The sequence below is a fragment of the Carettochelys insculpta genome, chromosome 19 (genome assembly GCF_033958435.1).
Source record: "Carettochelys insculpta isolate YL-2023 chromosome 19, ASM3395843v1, whole genome shotgun sequence".
Lineage (NCBI taxonomy): Eukaryota > Metazoa > Chordata > Testudines > Carettochelyidae > Carettochelys > Carettochelys insculpta.
The window spans coordinates 22388962-22405702 of NC_134155.1; the positions used below are offsets into that span (position 1 = coordinate 22388962).

Here is a 16741-nt window from a genome sequence, read left to right on the forward strand (position 1 = left end):
CAGCTCAAAGCTTCTGATCAAACTTTCAACTGGCCTTGCAATTAGCAGCCCCACGCCCCCCACATGTAACTCAAATGATCAGAAGTTTTGGTTATGTTCATATGAAAACACACCTTTTGGCATGCCTAAGAAAATAAATCTGTAGATTGTAAAAACTTTATTAATCGGTATATAAATGTGACTACACAGACATAAAAACAGTAACAGATTTCAGCATTTTTAATGAGATGGATGAGCCTGACACCCAGCAGCTGTTCATGATGCATCCACCTTATGAAATTTCCCACTCCTAAGAGGGGGTCCAACCGCCACATTGTGCATCCCTGCTCTAGTGGATAGGACAACAAACCCAGAAGGCAGGAGACCTGGGGGTCATTTCCAGTTTTGCTGCTGGTAGACTGTGCTGCCTTGGGCAGATCACTTTCCTATGCCTCTGTTTCCCCTCCTGCTTTTTGTCCTCCCTATCCGGTTAGATGGTCAGTTCTTTAGGGCACAGGGCTTCTTTCAGGTGTTTGTAGAGCACCTTCAACAACTGTAGGCCCTGCCACCACCAGGGTCTCTCTCCTACCATGTATCACTTTGTGTTCTCCTGTTTACTGTGGTAGTTTAGTTTCAGTAGGCTAAATGGCATCATACCAAGGGGCATGGTCTTGAGCCACGTTAGAAAAACTCATTCTTGCACTGACTAAATTGGATACAGGTACAAGTAACATCCAGGAGAGTAAATAATGGTTGTCCTCTCAACCCGCACGTGACAAGAGGGGAAAAAGGGGTCTGTTTGACATGAACTTATAAAGAAGTGACATGAATGTGACTATGAATATGCAGGCTCTACTGACTGCTGAGTTTCATGCACAAAAGGAAGAAAAGCAATCTTACCATCAAACCAGTCAATGGCTGCTTTTGCAGAAGGAGGGTCATCAAAAGATACCGTTGCTTCTCCTTTTGGTTTGCCTGTATCCTTATCTGTATACAGATTGATCATAAGTCTGCCAGTCTTTTTGTTAGTCTGAAGGAAGGAAAAAAAGCACTCTCTTAATACGCAGTTAATGAGGAAAACTGCTCAAACCAGTTAACAGTAAGAGCAGTTATAATTAGCATTAGCAGAGAGATTCTTAGGGGCTAGCTTTTAGAAACAAAGTGGCTGATGGAAGAATACTGACTGCCCTTCAGCTAACAGTGTGGGCCTTAAAATGAAATGGCACAGACCTTGTGTGGACTTTAACTAAGGTCAAGTATAGTGAATGAGAACCCCAATTTGGATTTCTGGGAATAGGAAGAAAAGCCCAGAGTGAGTGGGTCATGGAGACATAATTACTTATTGAAGAATTAGAGATTTACTCCACATAGGGACATGTGGTAAGGGAAATGATTCCAGAATTAGGAGTAGCAAAGAAAAAAACCAGCAGCTGACATCTGTGCTAATAAGCTGGTAGTACAGGTTGAACCTCTCTAGTCCAGCACTATCTAGTGGGCAACATCCGTGGTCCAGCTTGATTTTTGTTAGATGGATGTTCACTTATGTGTGTGGCTAAGTTTTCCATGGTCCCATAAAGTTAGATTACAGCCACCAGTCCTAGCTCTCAAAGTTTTGTGCTGTTATTTAGCACTAAATTTACCCCATATGTCTTTTAAGACTCAATGAGTGGAAATGTCAGTAACGTTGCTCAACAATATTGACCTCCCATGGTCCTGAGGGTGCCTGACTAGACAAGTTCAACCTGTATCTGCACCTTCTTTTCTGTAAACTGCCATCAGTGAACCAGTAGGATAAAAAAGATTTACAGTTTCTCAAAAACAAAATCCAAGGACCGTACTGCTATTCAAGACATTTCTAATATATTCAATCTACAGGCTTCCAAAGCCAACTCAACCTAATAATCTGTCACCGAACACACCTTTATAATACCAATTTGCTTGAAATATTCAGCCACTTGATCTGTTGTAACACCCTCTCCAAGTCCTTGCACAAAGATGGTGTTGTTATCAGAGTTGTCGGATTCTGAATCTATTTAAAAAAAGTTATTTTTACCAAATGCCTGTATATGGATTAGCCACAAGCAGATATTATGTGCTGCAGTAGTTAAAAATACTACTTCGTCTGAGGTCAGAGAAAACACGCCCATCATTTCTGGGTGATATCTAAGGATCTTCACCAACTCCTTGGCTACCTGGCAGCTTGGGAGGTTTCATGTTAATAAAGTGAGAAAAGTCTGCAGTTGTGCTGTTTGCTCTAACAGCAACAACTTATGAAGTGGAGGAAGACAGATCTGGGAGGCTGCAGAATGCTACCGAATCATCGCATTGCACATCTGATTTCATGGCAGCCGTTCACAGCTTTCCTCTGCAAGTCAGTCATTCAAGTAGACCCATAATGTGTATTTTAAATAAAAAAGGGTAATATAAAATTTAACTGAAATGCCATGGAAGGCCCAAAAGGATTGTTTTGCATAAAAGAATCAGAAAAATTAAACCAAAAATAAGAGTGTGAAACAGATTAATCTACTTTCATATCCAAGACAGAATGGTAGAAAACTGTAATTGTAAAAATTCAGCTTTTCAGAAGTCCTTCACGTTTTAGAATCTATGGTGAAACAAGTATAAAAATTGGGTTACTTTGTCAATGTTCTTTTAAGTCAGAAAACTAATTATATCCAACATCCACAAGGAAAACAAAGAACATTATCAGTTACTTGACTCAAACGGATCCAGAATTTGCTAGACAATGCCTGATTTTACTTGTTGGGCAATGCATTAAAGAAGCTTGTATATTTCTATGAACCATTATTTAACTGAGCTGATCTGTCCTAAAAGAAGGCCTACCTAGTTAGCTACTGCCATACAAAAATCCTCACCAACCCACCTCTTTCTAGGCATGATTTTAAAGATCGCAGAAGCCTAGGCATGCAGGCTTGCAAGAGACAGAGAGCTCACTGGGTCTAGCCCCCTGCACTGAGGCAGGACCAAGTAAACCTGACATGTGTTTATCCACCCTGTTCTTAAAACTCTCCAACGATGAGGATTCCAGACCCTCCTTTGGAAACCCACCCCAGAGCCTAACTACCCTTTTAATTAAATTTAATATCTAACCGAAATCTCCCTTGATGCCAATTACTTTATATCCTGTATTCCATGACCATGAACAACTGATTACTATTCACTTTATAACATCCCTTAACATATCTGAAAACTTAGCAGCCCCCTTCCCTTTTTGTTTTGTTTTGTTTTTTTAACCCTTTCCTCAGAGGTCTGACTTCCTAAACTTTTTATAGTTTTTGCTGCTTTGCACTCCAATTCATCCATATCTTTCCTAAAGTGTGTTGCCAGAACTAGACATAGCTCTCCAGCCAAAGCCTCATGAGTGCCAAATAAAGACAACAATTCTCTCATATCTTAATGTCTCCTGTTAGTACATCCCCAAATATCAGCATTTTCCACAGCTGCATTATATTCTTGACTCATGTTCAATTTGTGATCCACCCTCACCCCCAGATCTGTTTTAGCAGTACCACCACATAGCCAGGTACTCCCCATTCTGTACTTGTGCATTTGATTCTTTCCTTCCTAAGAGTAATACTTTGCAGTTGTCTTTACTGTTGATTTCAGACCGATTCTTTAACTGGTTACAGTCCTCCAAAGTGTTTCCATGCCTTACAAATACTACCAAGTATGAAGAGCGTCAAACCATACAATGCTTGTTTTCTTACCAGCATCTGATTTCTGTTCATAATTCCTTTGACCTGGAGAATGGTTAAAAAATGAAAGAAAGGCTACTTTAGCAAGTAAAGCTTTTTTTTTTTAAAAAAAAAAATTTAAATAAGACAAGAAAATAGTCAAACTACATACACAATGTATCTAAAAATCTAAGCTTTCAACCAGAGATCTGGAGGATACTGAGATTAAAATGTTCACTAGCAGACGTCTGTAGGATGTTAACATGTTCTTTAGCTTGCAGTATGTGGCATCTGTCACACTAGCATTATGCTGGTGTTTATCTTGCCAATGCTGGTTGTCAGATGACCAAGCAGTTTACCACAATTATTTTGTCATTAGTACTTTTCAGAGCAGCATTTGTAACAAACCCCCCCAAAATCCAGTGAAGGTCATAGGTTTCCACCATTTCTTTCATGCAATTTGACAAAGCAGAAATCCAGTTTATTGTTAAAAGATTGACTTTTAAGGCACACAAACACACCAGCCCCAGCACAATAGAAACGCTAGAATGCTTCAACTGGATAGTAACAAGATATTGGTGGCTTTTAGATTTATATAGAATTTCCACTGAAACATTTCGATACTCGGCACTTACCACCAAAATTTTTGAAGCCACCACGGTCACCACCACTGCAGGGGAAAAATTGAAGAAATGATTTCTTCCTTAAGTATCTAAGTACTGAGCCCATGGCTCAATCTGCACTTAACCGATCAAAAGTTACTGTCTAGTGGCTAAAGTATCACCTCTATGTTTATGCACACTACTAATTTGACTTCAAAGATTATTTTTTCAGATGGCTAATCTCCCAGGGCACTAATCCTTGAAACTAACCTCCAAAATAGTTGTTGAAACAAAGGCGTGTGCGTAAGAACCCTTTTCGCCCAAAGCTAAGCGAATACTATATAAAACTAGGATTTAAAGCAGAGGCATGCTTTTCATAAAAGTCAGGGGGCTTTAATTATCTATGCAGTTACCAGATTGGAGTAAAACACTTGTGAACTGAAATTAGTTAACCTCTAGTCTGATGCATTCAAGCAAATTTTGAAAATTAGCATTGCGAAGCACACACTGAAATAGGATCTGTGGCGATCTGGAAAGCTATATGGTGGTACTATCAGCATTTGACATTAAAGCATATATAAAAATAAGCTTCAACAGCAGAAGCCATAAATTTTTAATTACTTCATTCTAACACTTGTGGCACAAAACACACCAAATTAACAAATTACGCACAGATTTCAAGGAATGAAGAAAGCTTAGTTGTCGCAACTTCCCGTTTCAAATTTAATGGAAGTAAAATCTTGATATCTATCAAACTTACTCTGTTTAATGTGATGTTCATGGAATTGACATCTCCCACATTTAGCATTTTTAACGGCAGCCATGTGCAAGGACTAACAATATTCAAGGCCATTAGGGGGAAAAAATGGCATTTAAGTTAGCAGCCAAGTTTTTCAAAGACTGACTGATTACATCCCTCAGAAGAGTGGGGGAGAGAGAGAGGTGAACGAGAGAGCAGGTTTTCCACAGCAGCTACCTACAGTAAACTTGGCAAGTTATTTTTTCCTCATCATGGGAACTTTTGCGCAGAACTCAGGGTATGTCTACACTATGCACCCTTTTAGCAACAAGGCTATCTGAACACAGCCTTGTCACTACGTGAATGCTGTTTGTCAGAGCTTTTGTTGATAAAATACGTCCACCCTCAATAAGAGGTGTTTGCTTTGTTGACAGCTGAGCATTCATGCCGAAAAAGCAGGGTTCACACTTTCACTTGCTGCAACAAAACTTCAAGTCCACCCCCCCCTCCCCCAAATTAAACTGGGCTACAGGTACACTAGCAGCTTTTGTCAACAAAACTCTGCGCTTCCACCAACAACCTTCTGCCTCTCCCAAATGAGAAGCAGTGCTTTTTGTTAACAGGTCCTGGCAAAAAAAAGCTGTGTGGATGCTCTGGGGGACCTTCTCTTGACAAAGAGGACATCCAGGTCAACGGGCAGCCCTGTCTGCTGTGCTTCCAGGTGCCTGTTTTCTCAAGAGAGCAGCCAGGCAGTCTGGCTGTTCTGTTGACAAACTGGCGCACTGTTCCGACTGGCTTTTGCATGCAGCTGCACTCTGACCATTTTTTTTTGGAAATCCCTTCTGATATTGACTTCTGTTAACAGATTGCTGTAGTGTAACCACAGCCCAAAAGCTGTGTTAATTAAGTGCAGGTGCAGACATATCCTTAGCTAAAGAGAGTACAAGTAAAAATCCTCACATAGCTCATTATGCCCATACTCTAAAACTAATGCACCAGTCACAGATGTAGTTTGCTTATAATTAGGATTCCTTCCAGTTTATAATCAAATCCAATCTCAAGCTGTCATGGTTCCATTGTGGGACAAGAACTCAAAATAAGGACTTTAGTAAAATAGGCTCAGGCTTCAAAATGGGATACATTTCTTTAGGATACTGCACATAAATGTTTTCTATTACAGCAAATGTGAAGTCATGAATGCAAGATATAATTTACGACTTTAAAAAGTCAACCAAGTTTGTGTGAGATCAGTTAAAGTCTGTCTAAAACAAGAGACAGGATTTCATTAATCATTCTGTATGATAGCTTTAAAGACTTATTCCCAGACAAGGAAGACAGCTGTTATAAGCTATTTACATTCAATGAATATTACCTTCAGTTTGGATCTACTTTAAAAAACTTGCTGTTGATTTTCAAATGTTACAAATACATCAAGTTCTTTGAAACAATAAATGGCACACATTTATGCAGTTATATTCAGCTGCATCAAAGATGAGAATGTATGGGTTCCACACACTCTTTCCAGTGGCCTCTACTAAACGATGGATAATTGTAAAGACTGGTGATAAACCAAGCATGGTGATCACTAAAATTCTATTGCAAACACACTGCTGCCACTCACAATTTACTTCAACCTCTTAAGAGCCAATCAAGATTTCCTTGTACCCTTATTATGCATCAGTTAATAACTTTGCCACATTGGCACATTAGCTCAGAACTAGGTAAGCTACTTATACTGGGTGAGATAGGCACATTTTGTCCTGAAGAGTTCAAACTTTCAACTCCTTTCACAGTTCAAAAGGACTGCATGATTCAGAATGTGCATTTTTTCCTCGTTCGTAAATATACACTATGAAAGGTAGCTTGACAAACAAAAAACACTTATTTACAGTAAACAATAAGGATGTCATGGAAAATGAACAGGAAATGCACGTCCCAGGATTCAAGACGACAACCCAGCTGAATACATAATGTCCACAACCACAGGATAAATGCACCACCACCCAACAGAGATAATTTTTTGCAACATGGTATGAAATAACACTCCACTTTTGATTATAAAAAAAATTAAGCACAATATTGTGCAAAGGTGTATTTTTGTTCTAATGTGCTTTATCGTTGCTAATTCTCCCCATGTCTAACATGACCTACTAAGCTAATATATCTGTATCAGATGGCAGACCTCTTGGATTAATGTAATAGCTGATAGGGACCCAGGGACATAAACCTTTTAATTCCCACCTTCCCAAATGAGTTTAGGTTTTAGTTTCTTAAGAAATAGAGGTGCATGGAGACAGACCCAAAATGCTGCACTAAATGGGGGAAGTCACATGTTTGCTCTAAACAGAACATGTGTATCCTCTAATTTATCAAAGACACTAGACAACAGTCTCAGGAATTGGATTGACAATATATGGATGCAAAATAATGCACACCCTGTCCTGCGGCGTATGTAACCTAACTAGCATCATACTGTATACTGCCTTTTCTAAGCTTTATATTTAGCCTATGACAGATTCAAACTAGAACTCTATCTGGTCCTTTGATCAGTCCAGAGCAACTCGCAAAAAATTCAGCCACACCACAAATAAAAAAACTGAATTCTAGCAGCCAGAGTGAATCCTAATAATTCACAATACATAACCATAATGCCACAAAAATATTATAATTAGAAGATTTTTTATTGAGTGGTATCTACCCATCTTCAGTTAGATGAAGTCTATACTAGAGAAATAAGTCGATTTCAGATATGCAATTCTAGCTAGAATCAATGTATCAGAAGATACGTATTTCCCTATGAAGACCTAGCCTCTATATCCTCCTGTGGACCTCCCATACTCCACGCGACAGCGTGGAGTACAGGGGTCAACTGACCTCCCCAGAGATCAATTCTGCCATGTCTTCACCAGACACACAAAATCAAACTCCAGAAGATCAACCCTAACTGGGTCTTTCTTCCACTTAAGTAGAGACAAGCCCTTATTTTCAAACCTACTGGCATAGTCTGGCATGACTGCTAAAATCTTGAGTACAGATGTTCCCAAGATCACAAATGTTACAGGAGAAAGGGATGCCTTAACTGAGCATTGATCATGGTTGAAGTAAGTGGCATTCTTCAACTAAAGCTCTTCAAATACAGTGAACTCTCATATCCAGCATTCTATTACCCTGAACTCTCAAATAACTGGCATTTTAACCTAAGTAAATTTTAGTTACATTATCTGTAAGTACAATATAATAAGCATAATTACAAATAAATACAGTATACAATACCTCTGTTGTTGGTAAATCAAGTACTCTACATACATTTTTGTTCCCTAATATCTAATCTTGTCTTTCTTTAGTGTTATGCATTGCTAGGCAGGCATCCTTCTTTATTATCCAGAAACCTCCAGTCCTGTGGCTGCCAGATATGATAGAATTTACTGTAGCTTACTACTCCCTTTTTGTTGTCAAGTATCAAAGGGGTAGCCGTGTTAGTCTGGATCTGTAGCAGCAACGAAGGGTCCTGTGGCACCTTATAGGCTAACAGAAAAGTTTAGAGCATGAGCTTTCGTGAGTTAGCTCACTTCTTCAGATCTGAAGAAGTGAGTTAACTCACGAAAGCTCATGCTCTAAACTTTTCTGTTAGTCTATAAGGTGCCACAGGACCCTTCGTTGCTGCTACTCCCTTTTTGTCACTGATGTACACTTGTATTGACTTCAGAGGGCTTGAAGCCATAAATGTTCTGTTCAAAGAGAAAGCAAGCTGCAGATGCTGGAATAAGTGGCATTAAAAAGCAAAAGGCCAAGTTCTGCCCTCTGATATGCACATAGATTCTTTGAGACAACTGAGTACCATGCAAAGACAAGTCTTCCTAAATGTAACACGAGAACTATTTAGCACAGCAATAAAGAAACTGGATTTTACTTGTTAGTACAGTACAAGGATTTTACGCGTCAGTACACTATAAAGAAACCAGCTGTAGGATGTGATCTACTTGAAAGGCAGTGTAGAAATGGAGATGAAAACCTATATTGCTATCTAATGCAGATCCACACAAGCAGTCAAAAAAGCTAGTTTATCGTTTATTCACTGAACTCCATACACCCACGTTCCTCTTTATTTTCTTTTAAAAACTTTGTAAAGCTGGAACATGAAATGTGCAGAAAGCTAATAATGTAACATTAAGTCTAAACACTAAAGGCACGACAGTACAAGCCACTATACCTAAGAGTATCAAGAAACAGTATAATCAAAGTCCCCACACAAAGGAGTCAAATACAACAACTAAGAAACAACACAACTTTCACTTTTAATATAACCAAGTTAAAATTCAGGTTTCGATTTAACACACAACCAAAAATATCTTTCATTTAGTAGCTTGATAACTCAATGACTTAGTGGAATGAATTCTGCTTTATGCTGAACAAGAAGTTGCATGGGTGTAACCCAATTTTCAGTGTAACTGGAAGAGAAAACTTCACCCACTGAGTCCACACCAGAGTACTGAGCATCTGTAGCCAGACAACTCCCCCACCCTGCCCCCAAACACTGTAACTACTTCAAGGCACAGATGTGCTGAGCATCGAAACCATGGGAAGCACAGAAGAATAAACAAAGGGGGTAACAAGCTGTTCCTGGAGCTTGGGGCTTCAGGCTACCCTTGAACAGTACTGATAGTGATACTCCCACATAACGTTCCAGGAGAGGAATACTATGCCCATGTGAAAAGAACGTTCTGTCTTAATGATTCGGCTAACATTCAGCTATCTTCACCTAACAAATGCAAATTAATCTAGTACCCATCTTTTGATACTGGTGTCACTGAGACGTACCAGCACAACTGGTGTTCAGGAAGATGTGTACGTGACCCAAGGGGTGTAAAGTAGGGCTTAGCAGCAGACATGAGCTGAGCTGCAATTGCCTGACCTGCTGGTCAGAACAGGCCTTTGCCTCCTGAGGTAAGGGGACGCCCGCCTCGTATTCTTCTTCCCGAGGGATTGAGTGACAGATGCTGGCAACGCTGGAGTCGGATGATGCAGGGGTGAGAATTAAACCTGCTATGTATTATTTTGCGTGCATTTAACAGGTTAAGTGTTGTTGTTGTTGTAAACTTACAGGTAATTTAGATTGTTAAACTTAACTTTAGTTACATCTCTTACATGCTAAACTTTTCACTGAAATAAATCATAGTAACTACTACGTTAAGCCTGACTCCTCCAGTGATTGCATCAAGCCATACACAACCAAAGAACCCTAGCCAGCTTCTGGCTAATTCACCCCTTAGGTGGTGCTAGTGTGCTGGAAACTGGGCATTGAGTTTGGCCGCCTGCCAAGGGGCAAACTCCTGGGGCATCCATCAGCCACCTGCTGCGAAGGGACAGTCTGTCCTAGCAGTTAAAGACTCGGATGTAAAAGGGACTCCTCCTGGCACTAAGTACTACCCCGATCAGCCACCCCTTTAGTGTTGGCTAACAGCATCCATATACACTATCAAATTGGTTACAAAGAATAATAATTTGGAACCAACCTAGTTATTATGATTTGGACATGCCAACATGGATAGGATCAGATTAAACCATGTTATAACCAGGTTCAGTTTTCCTTCACTGTGAGAAACACTAACAATCATTTCCATAGTGTGAGTGAGCCCTAACAGTCTAATACTACAAAAGAATTTACGAAAATCTTTCTACAGATTATCCATTCAGATGATAAATAACCTACTACATGTGAAAGGCCGTCCTAACACATTACAAGACACGGTTATTTTATTTAAGCCTTGGCTGCTCCCCACAAACCGTATTAACAGCTATTTCTCATTTCACTTCAGAGGATCTAGTACTAACCCAAAGCAGACAATGTGCCAGTGGAATAGCAGGGTTAATAAGCAACAGTTCGTGGGTTACTTGTAGCTTTCATTTCTAGTTGACACTGTCTTGCTTTACAGCCACAGAATTGCAATTCACAACTGGGGGGAGAGGACATAAATTAACAGTTTCTTTTTCTCTTTCCAAACTTTCTAAGTAATATGAGCAGTTTAAATGCCCCAATCCTGCAGACTTATTCATGTGCATGAATACTATACATACAGTTAAGCATGTTCATAAGTCTGTCTTTGTAGTATCAAGGACTAAGTAGGCTGTAGAAACATTTACAGTACATAGAAAAAATACATCTATTAAAACAAACTAAATGAAGTGGTCATCATTTTAGTTTTACAGCTAAAACAATGACAAACATGCAGCTAAACTGCTGAAGTCCTTTAGGTTTATATTTATTCAGTCACTACTTTAAAGGAAATATTGAAAAGTAGTCAAGGGCAAGTAATCTTATCTAATTACATAAAAATTTAACCTTTAACAAAGCACAAAGACTATTAGCCAAACCTTGCATATCATAACACTGACCTTCTTCATAAAGCACATGGAAATCTATTGATGAAAAACACCATAAGACCCAGGTGATATCACCATACACCAAAAACAAAAAGCAGTCCTGTAGCACTTTAAACAAGTGCTACTCCCCCGACCGCCACTGCCAACCCCTCACTCCTTCTGTCCGATGCAGCTGATTCATCAGTTTTTATTTTTTCTATCTTCTGTTACATTCTCTTTGTCTCAGTTTTCATTTGCCAAAATCTTCCAGATCTGAAGCAGCATGCCTGTCCCACGAAAGCTCATCAACTAGTAAATTATTCTCCTATTCTTTAATGTGCTACAGGACTGGTATTTTCTTCTGTCAAGAGACAAACTAGCACGGCTACCTCTCTGTGACTATTCACCATATACCAAACATGCTTTCCTGCAAGGGGGTTATCTGCCATTAGGTTAGAGAACCTTGGCTCTAAATCTCATTTGAGTCTCTGTTTGTCTAAAGATATCTAGAAAGAATCTTTGTTTATGGCATGTAGAGTACTCTGAGGCCTTGTGTCACAGCCGATTAGATACAGATTAGATACAGAATGTAGCCAAGGTTCTTTGTGATCATCACACTAAATCTTGTCCTATTCCAATGCAAGTAATTGTTTCCTGGCCTAAATCTTTGGTATTTCGTTACGGGCTGATCCATGGAGTTTTAAAAGCAACTAACTTCTGTTTCTATGCTCAAAGATGTGAACTTAAACACTGAAACTAAAGATCAAGGTATCAGAAACACATTGACAGGTGTGGCAATTAGATCACTTACGTTAATCCAGACATGTGACCTCTTCCATCCATGTCATATCGGCCTCTACCTCCTCCCTGTGAGCCGCCATATCCTCTATCTTCGTCATACCTACTCTTTTCATGGCGACCATCTAAAGAACCAAAAGTATATATAAATGTTTCAGCAAGTTTATATTAAACCCATTGCTTAGAACCTGCAAGTGCAAGAAAAGATCTTCAAATATTTTTTCACCTGTTCCACACAATCATAAGTCATAAGCCAAGTTCTGATTTATTTTTCTAGATTTGTAAAGGACACAATATTCCTTCAAATGTGGATACCACCACACTCTGGGTACATCACATTTTGTAAAAAAAAAAAACAAAAAAACTATAGCACCTAAAATCTCAGCTGAACTTCTCCAACCCTGAAGAGAGAGCCAGGTAAGTTGGTTGGTTAAAGACAAAATTTTCATCTCCACATCTTTTGTCTGTCAAGACAGAAGTCAAGATATTGGTGCTGTGGTAAGTAAAGAAGATCAAACCACTGTCTGTGGAGTGTAAAGACAGATTCCAAGGTGCTCAGCACCTACAAATATGGAGATATTTCTTCCCACACCTTTCCAATAAGTTTTCTATATGGACAGGCAAATAAGAGCACAAAGCACTGGGAGATGAAACCAGCGAGAATCAGCTCTGGTCCTGGAGCTTCCACAGTACCAAGGAAGGAGTAAGAAAGCCTTCCCAGTCCCTGCCCGCCAGTCTCTCACTCTTTCTGCTTCTCTTCTACCTATAGCTGCAAAGTCTATTATTCTCCTCCTCCACTCATCCTGTTTCAGACTCCCCATGTACCCTGTCTGGAAAAGAGTGGAGTAAAGAAGAGAACCTGCAGTGACAGCCACCAGGGCAGAAGGATGCAACTCTATGGCCACTTTTCGTCTCGAGAGATGGCAGTTAACAGCGGTGAGGATCTATGTGCAGTGCTTCAGTCTGCAGCTTCTCTGCTGCAAACTGATGGGAGAGGGTAAACAGAGGGAGAAACCACCTTAGGAAACTACAGGCTCCTTTTCCTTAGTTTTGACAAAATAGCACAGCTTGAACAGGAGTAGCTTTCTTCTCATGACTTCTGCCCACAGGACTCATCTTCCCTTCTGCACCCCCTCACCCTTTTTTTCAAATCTATTTGAAGGAGAGGAGTGCCAAGAAATATTCCTTACATACAGAGAACTAATTTCTTCTGCCTGTCAACTCCATGTAGAGAGTTTTAATTTCCTTTGCACACAGCCAGACCTCCACACCTAACCAGTCTCAACAAGGAAGTGACACAAGGGAAGCAAGTTTACAGTTTCACCAGCTATCTTCATTTTTAACTCAAAACATAACTGTGCTCTTTGGTACATTTTAGAAAGTGGTTCTGCTGGGACTCACCCTTTATTGACCTTAACCTCCTGACCTCCTCTTAAAAATATCAACACTCTAGATGGGTGGAGTTACCTCTAAAAGAGGGCATGCCAACCACATGATACTACCTTAACCAAGGCTTGGGATGACAGTGTTAACAGAATGTCATCCTCAAATCTCAAGTGAAAACCTCTCTTCCCCCCCACATAAGGAAGAAAAATATGAAAAAAGTTTCAAGGATCAGAAAATAATTCTCAAAAGATGCAGAAACTCACGAACACACATGGACAAAAGTTGACCCCATCAAGTCAGGTGTAATTAGAGTTCTACATCTCCATAATTCAACAAGAAAAACTCATCAAATTGGAGAAAAATGTTCTCCCTGCTTTCCACCTCCCCTAAAACAATCACTGGTATACAGAAACCCAAAATATTTCACATTAGGGCAGAACCAAGTTCTTCAATTTAACTTGGCTAAAGATGGCTAAAGTTATTCTATGTGCTCTACCTTGTGTGTTGTGACTGTAACTTTCTTTCTGTTGTGATTGATAAGATTTCTGATGTTGACCGTATGAACCCTGCTGCTGGTCATAGTTTGACTGCTGGTCATAAAAGCTCTGCTGCTGGCCAGAGTCTGACTGTTGGTCATATGATCCTTGCTGCTGATCATAGCTTGACTTGGGTTCATATGAAGAGGCTCTTCCACTTAAATAGAGGAACAACAATTATTAGATACTAAACAATTTATATTCCTAGTATAGAGAGATAAAAAAGGCTACAAATGCATAATTCTAGTCAGACTTTCTAGTCTCGATTTCACTCAGGACTCAAAAGAAATCAACATTATTATACAGAAATATTACACTGATTTGGGTATGTGTGGTTTCAAATAGAGGGGAGCAGAGTGATACTAACCAGAAGAGTACAACCGAAGGATTATTCTCATCTCTTGCTCACAACACTCTAGGGCTAATACAGCCCAGAATGATCTTTGCTTTTTTTTTTTCCCCCCCTAAGTGTCACAATCCTGACTCATATTTAGCTTGTGGTCCCTTATGATTCCCAGATCCCCATTTGCAATGCTACCTTCCTAAGTAGTCATCTTCCCATTTTTTTCACACAAGCAGCTGATTACTCTACTTATTTAAGAATACTTTGCATTTGTCCTTAATGAATTTGATCTTACCAACCTCAGACTGTTTCTCCAGATTATTCTGAATTATAATCCTGTCCTCCAAAGCACTTGCAACCCTTCCCAGCTCGGTGGGATCTACAAATTATGTGTGTATATTCTCTCTGTCATTACCCAAGTAATTAAGATACTGAACAGAACTGGATGCAGAAGTTATCCCTGCAAAACCCTGCTCATTACAGCCTTCCAGCCTGACTGAACCACTGATAACTGCTCCAGCAACTTATGCACCCACCTTGTAGTAGCTCCATTTAGACACTTCCCTACTTTGTTAAGGAAAAGGTTATGCAAGACTGTATCAGATTCCTTATTAAAGTCTAGCTCTACAACAACATCTACCATGTCCCACTTACCCACAAGGCTTGTTATCCTGTTACAACTGTCAAACTGGTTTGACATGTTTTGAACTTGAAAAAAAATCATGACTATTACTTATCACCTGATCTTCTAGATCAGGGGTCTGCAACCAAAACAGCAAGAGCACCCATTTTTTCCAAATTCAGTTACAAAAATGAATACTTCAAGAGCTGCGATACATGTAAATGAGACAGTCCTTAACATCAAACAGTGCTTTTTATAACCCCTATTCTAAGAACAGCACATGCATAATGATTTGTACCAGTCAGAGATTGCAAGTTACTGTCACCCCTGGATTGGAGAGCAAAGGAGGACAAGGAAAACACTGCACCTGGGGACAGGCTCTTAAGAAGGAAAGAGCAATGTTCCTATCAACCCCTTATGCTGAGGAGGGACTCAGCAGCAGCTTGCCTGTAGATGGTGCTCAATGTCATACCTGCCCTCCCAGCCAGAGCCAAAGTGCTGGCCCCACTTGGCATTCCAGTGACTGACGCTGCTGCTGGTTCGAGGCAGCCCGAGTTCCCACGCTCCCAGGAGCGGTGGCATGAGGCCACAGCAGCTGCTCTGCACAAGACCCAGCGCCAGTTCCATGTCTGGTTGTCAGGTGACAGCAGCATGCTCTCCCTCCTCCTTGCCACATGCGCTGCCCACAGAGCAGGGAGCCTGCTGTTGCAAGCTCTGCAGCCAGATTTTGCCTGGGGGGTGGGGGGCAGCTTGTCACCTGTGGGAGACGCAGGCAGAGGCGAAAATTCTCCCTCCATCCACCCGTGCCTGTTCGACCTTTCCCTTCCCTCTCAGCTCCTAGATCCACTGACCTGCACCGGGCAAAGGGGAGAAAGGGAGATGGGCAGAGCTGGCGCGTGGAGGAGGACATACATAGAACTGCCCTCTCTAGCTCCCCTGCACCAAGGCCAGACCGCTGTCTCCTGGAACCCGGATAATAGAACTAAATTCAAGTGGTTGAATGGCCGGATCCCTGCTGGCTGTTAAAACAACTGAATTTAGTTCTGTTGTTTCAGTGGCGGCAGGGCAGGGAGCCGCAGAGGAGCCAGTGGCAGCAGTGTCCACAACCACAAATTACTCCTTTGAAGAGCCACAGGTTGCCAATCCCTCTTCTAGATGTTGGTAAATGGATTCCTTAATTATTTGCTCCATTATCTTTCCTGGTACAGCATTTCAGCTGAATCATCTGCAATTTCCTGAATTGTCCTTATTTCCCCTTTTAGAGATGAGCCCTTTTCCAGACTTCTGGAATCTTTCCCGCCTTTCATGACTTCCAAACATAATGGCTCAGACATCATCTCAATCAGCTCCTTGAATAATCTAGGATGTATTTCATCAGGCCCTGGTAATTTGAAGACATCTAACATATCTAAGCAGTGTGTAACCTTTTCTTTCCCTGTTTCAGCATCTTTAACGCACCCCATTTTCACTGGCACTCACTATGTTAGGTGTCCAATCACCACCAAACTTCTTGGTGAAAACTAAAACAAAGGAGTCATTAAGCATCTCTGCCATTTCCACATTTTTATTGCTTTTCCCTCCCCTTTGAGTAAAGGGCCTACACTACCCATGGTCTTTCTTTTGCTTTTAATGTATTTGTATAATGTTTTCTTATTACTCTTTAGCTGACTACTTTGAGCTC

At 40.4% G+C, this 16741-nt stretch overlaps 1 protein-coding gene across 3 annotated transcripts in view; it reads right to left on the reverse strand.

Annotated features, from left to right (window-relative positions):
* The window catches only part of TAF15 (TATA-box binding protein associated factor 15), a 36217-nt gene that overhangs the window by 4453 nt on the left and 15023 nt on the right, over positions 1-16741 (reverse strand). For all 3 annotated transcript variants that reach the window (XR_012648121.1, XM_075013791.1, XM_075013790.1), the window contains exons 6-11: positions 14056-14252; positions 12187-12298; positions 4310-4344; positions 3708-3740; positions 1899-2008; positions 880-1009 (exon numbers count right to left, since the gene is read on the reverse strand). Coding sequence is in view for 2 of the 3 variants with exons in the window: in XM_075013791.1 (XP_074869892.1) it covers positions 880-1009; positions 1899-2008; positions 3708-3740; positions 4310-4344; positions 12187-12298; positions 14056-14252 (617 nt within the window). In the remaining variant the exon portion in view is untranslated. The remainder of the gene's footprint in view (positions 1-879; positions 1010-1898; positions 2009-3707; positions 3741-4309; positions 4345-12186; positions 12299-14055; positions 14253-16741) is intronic.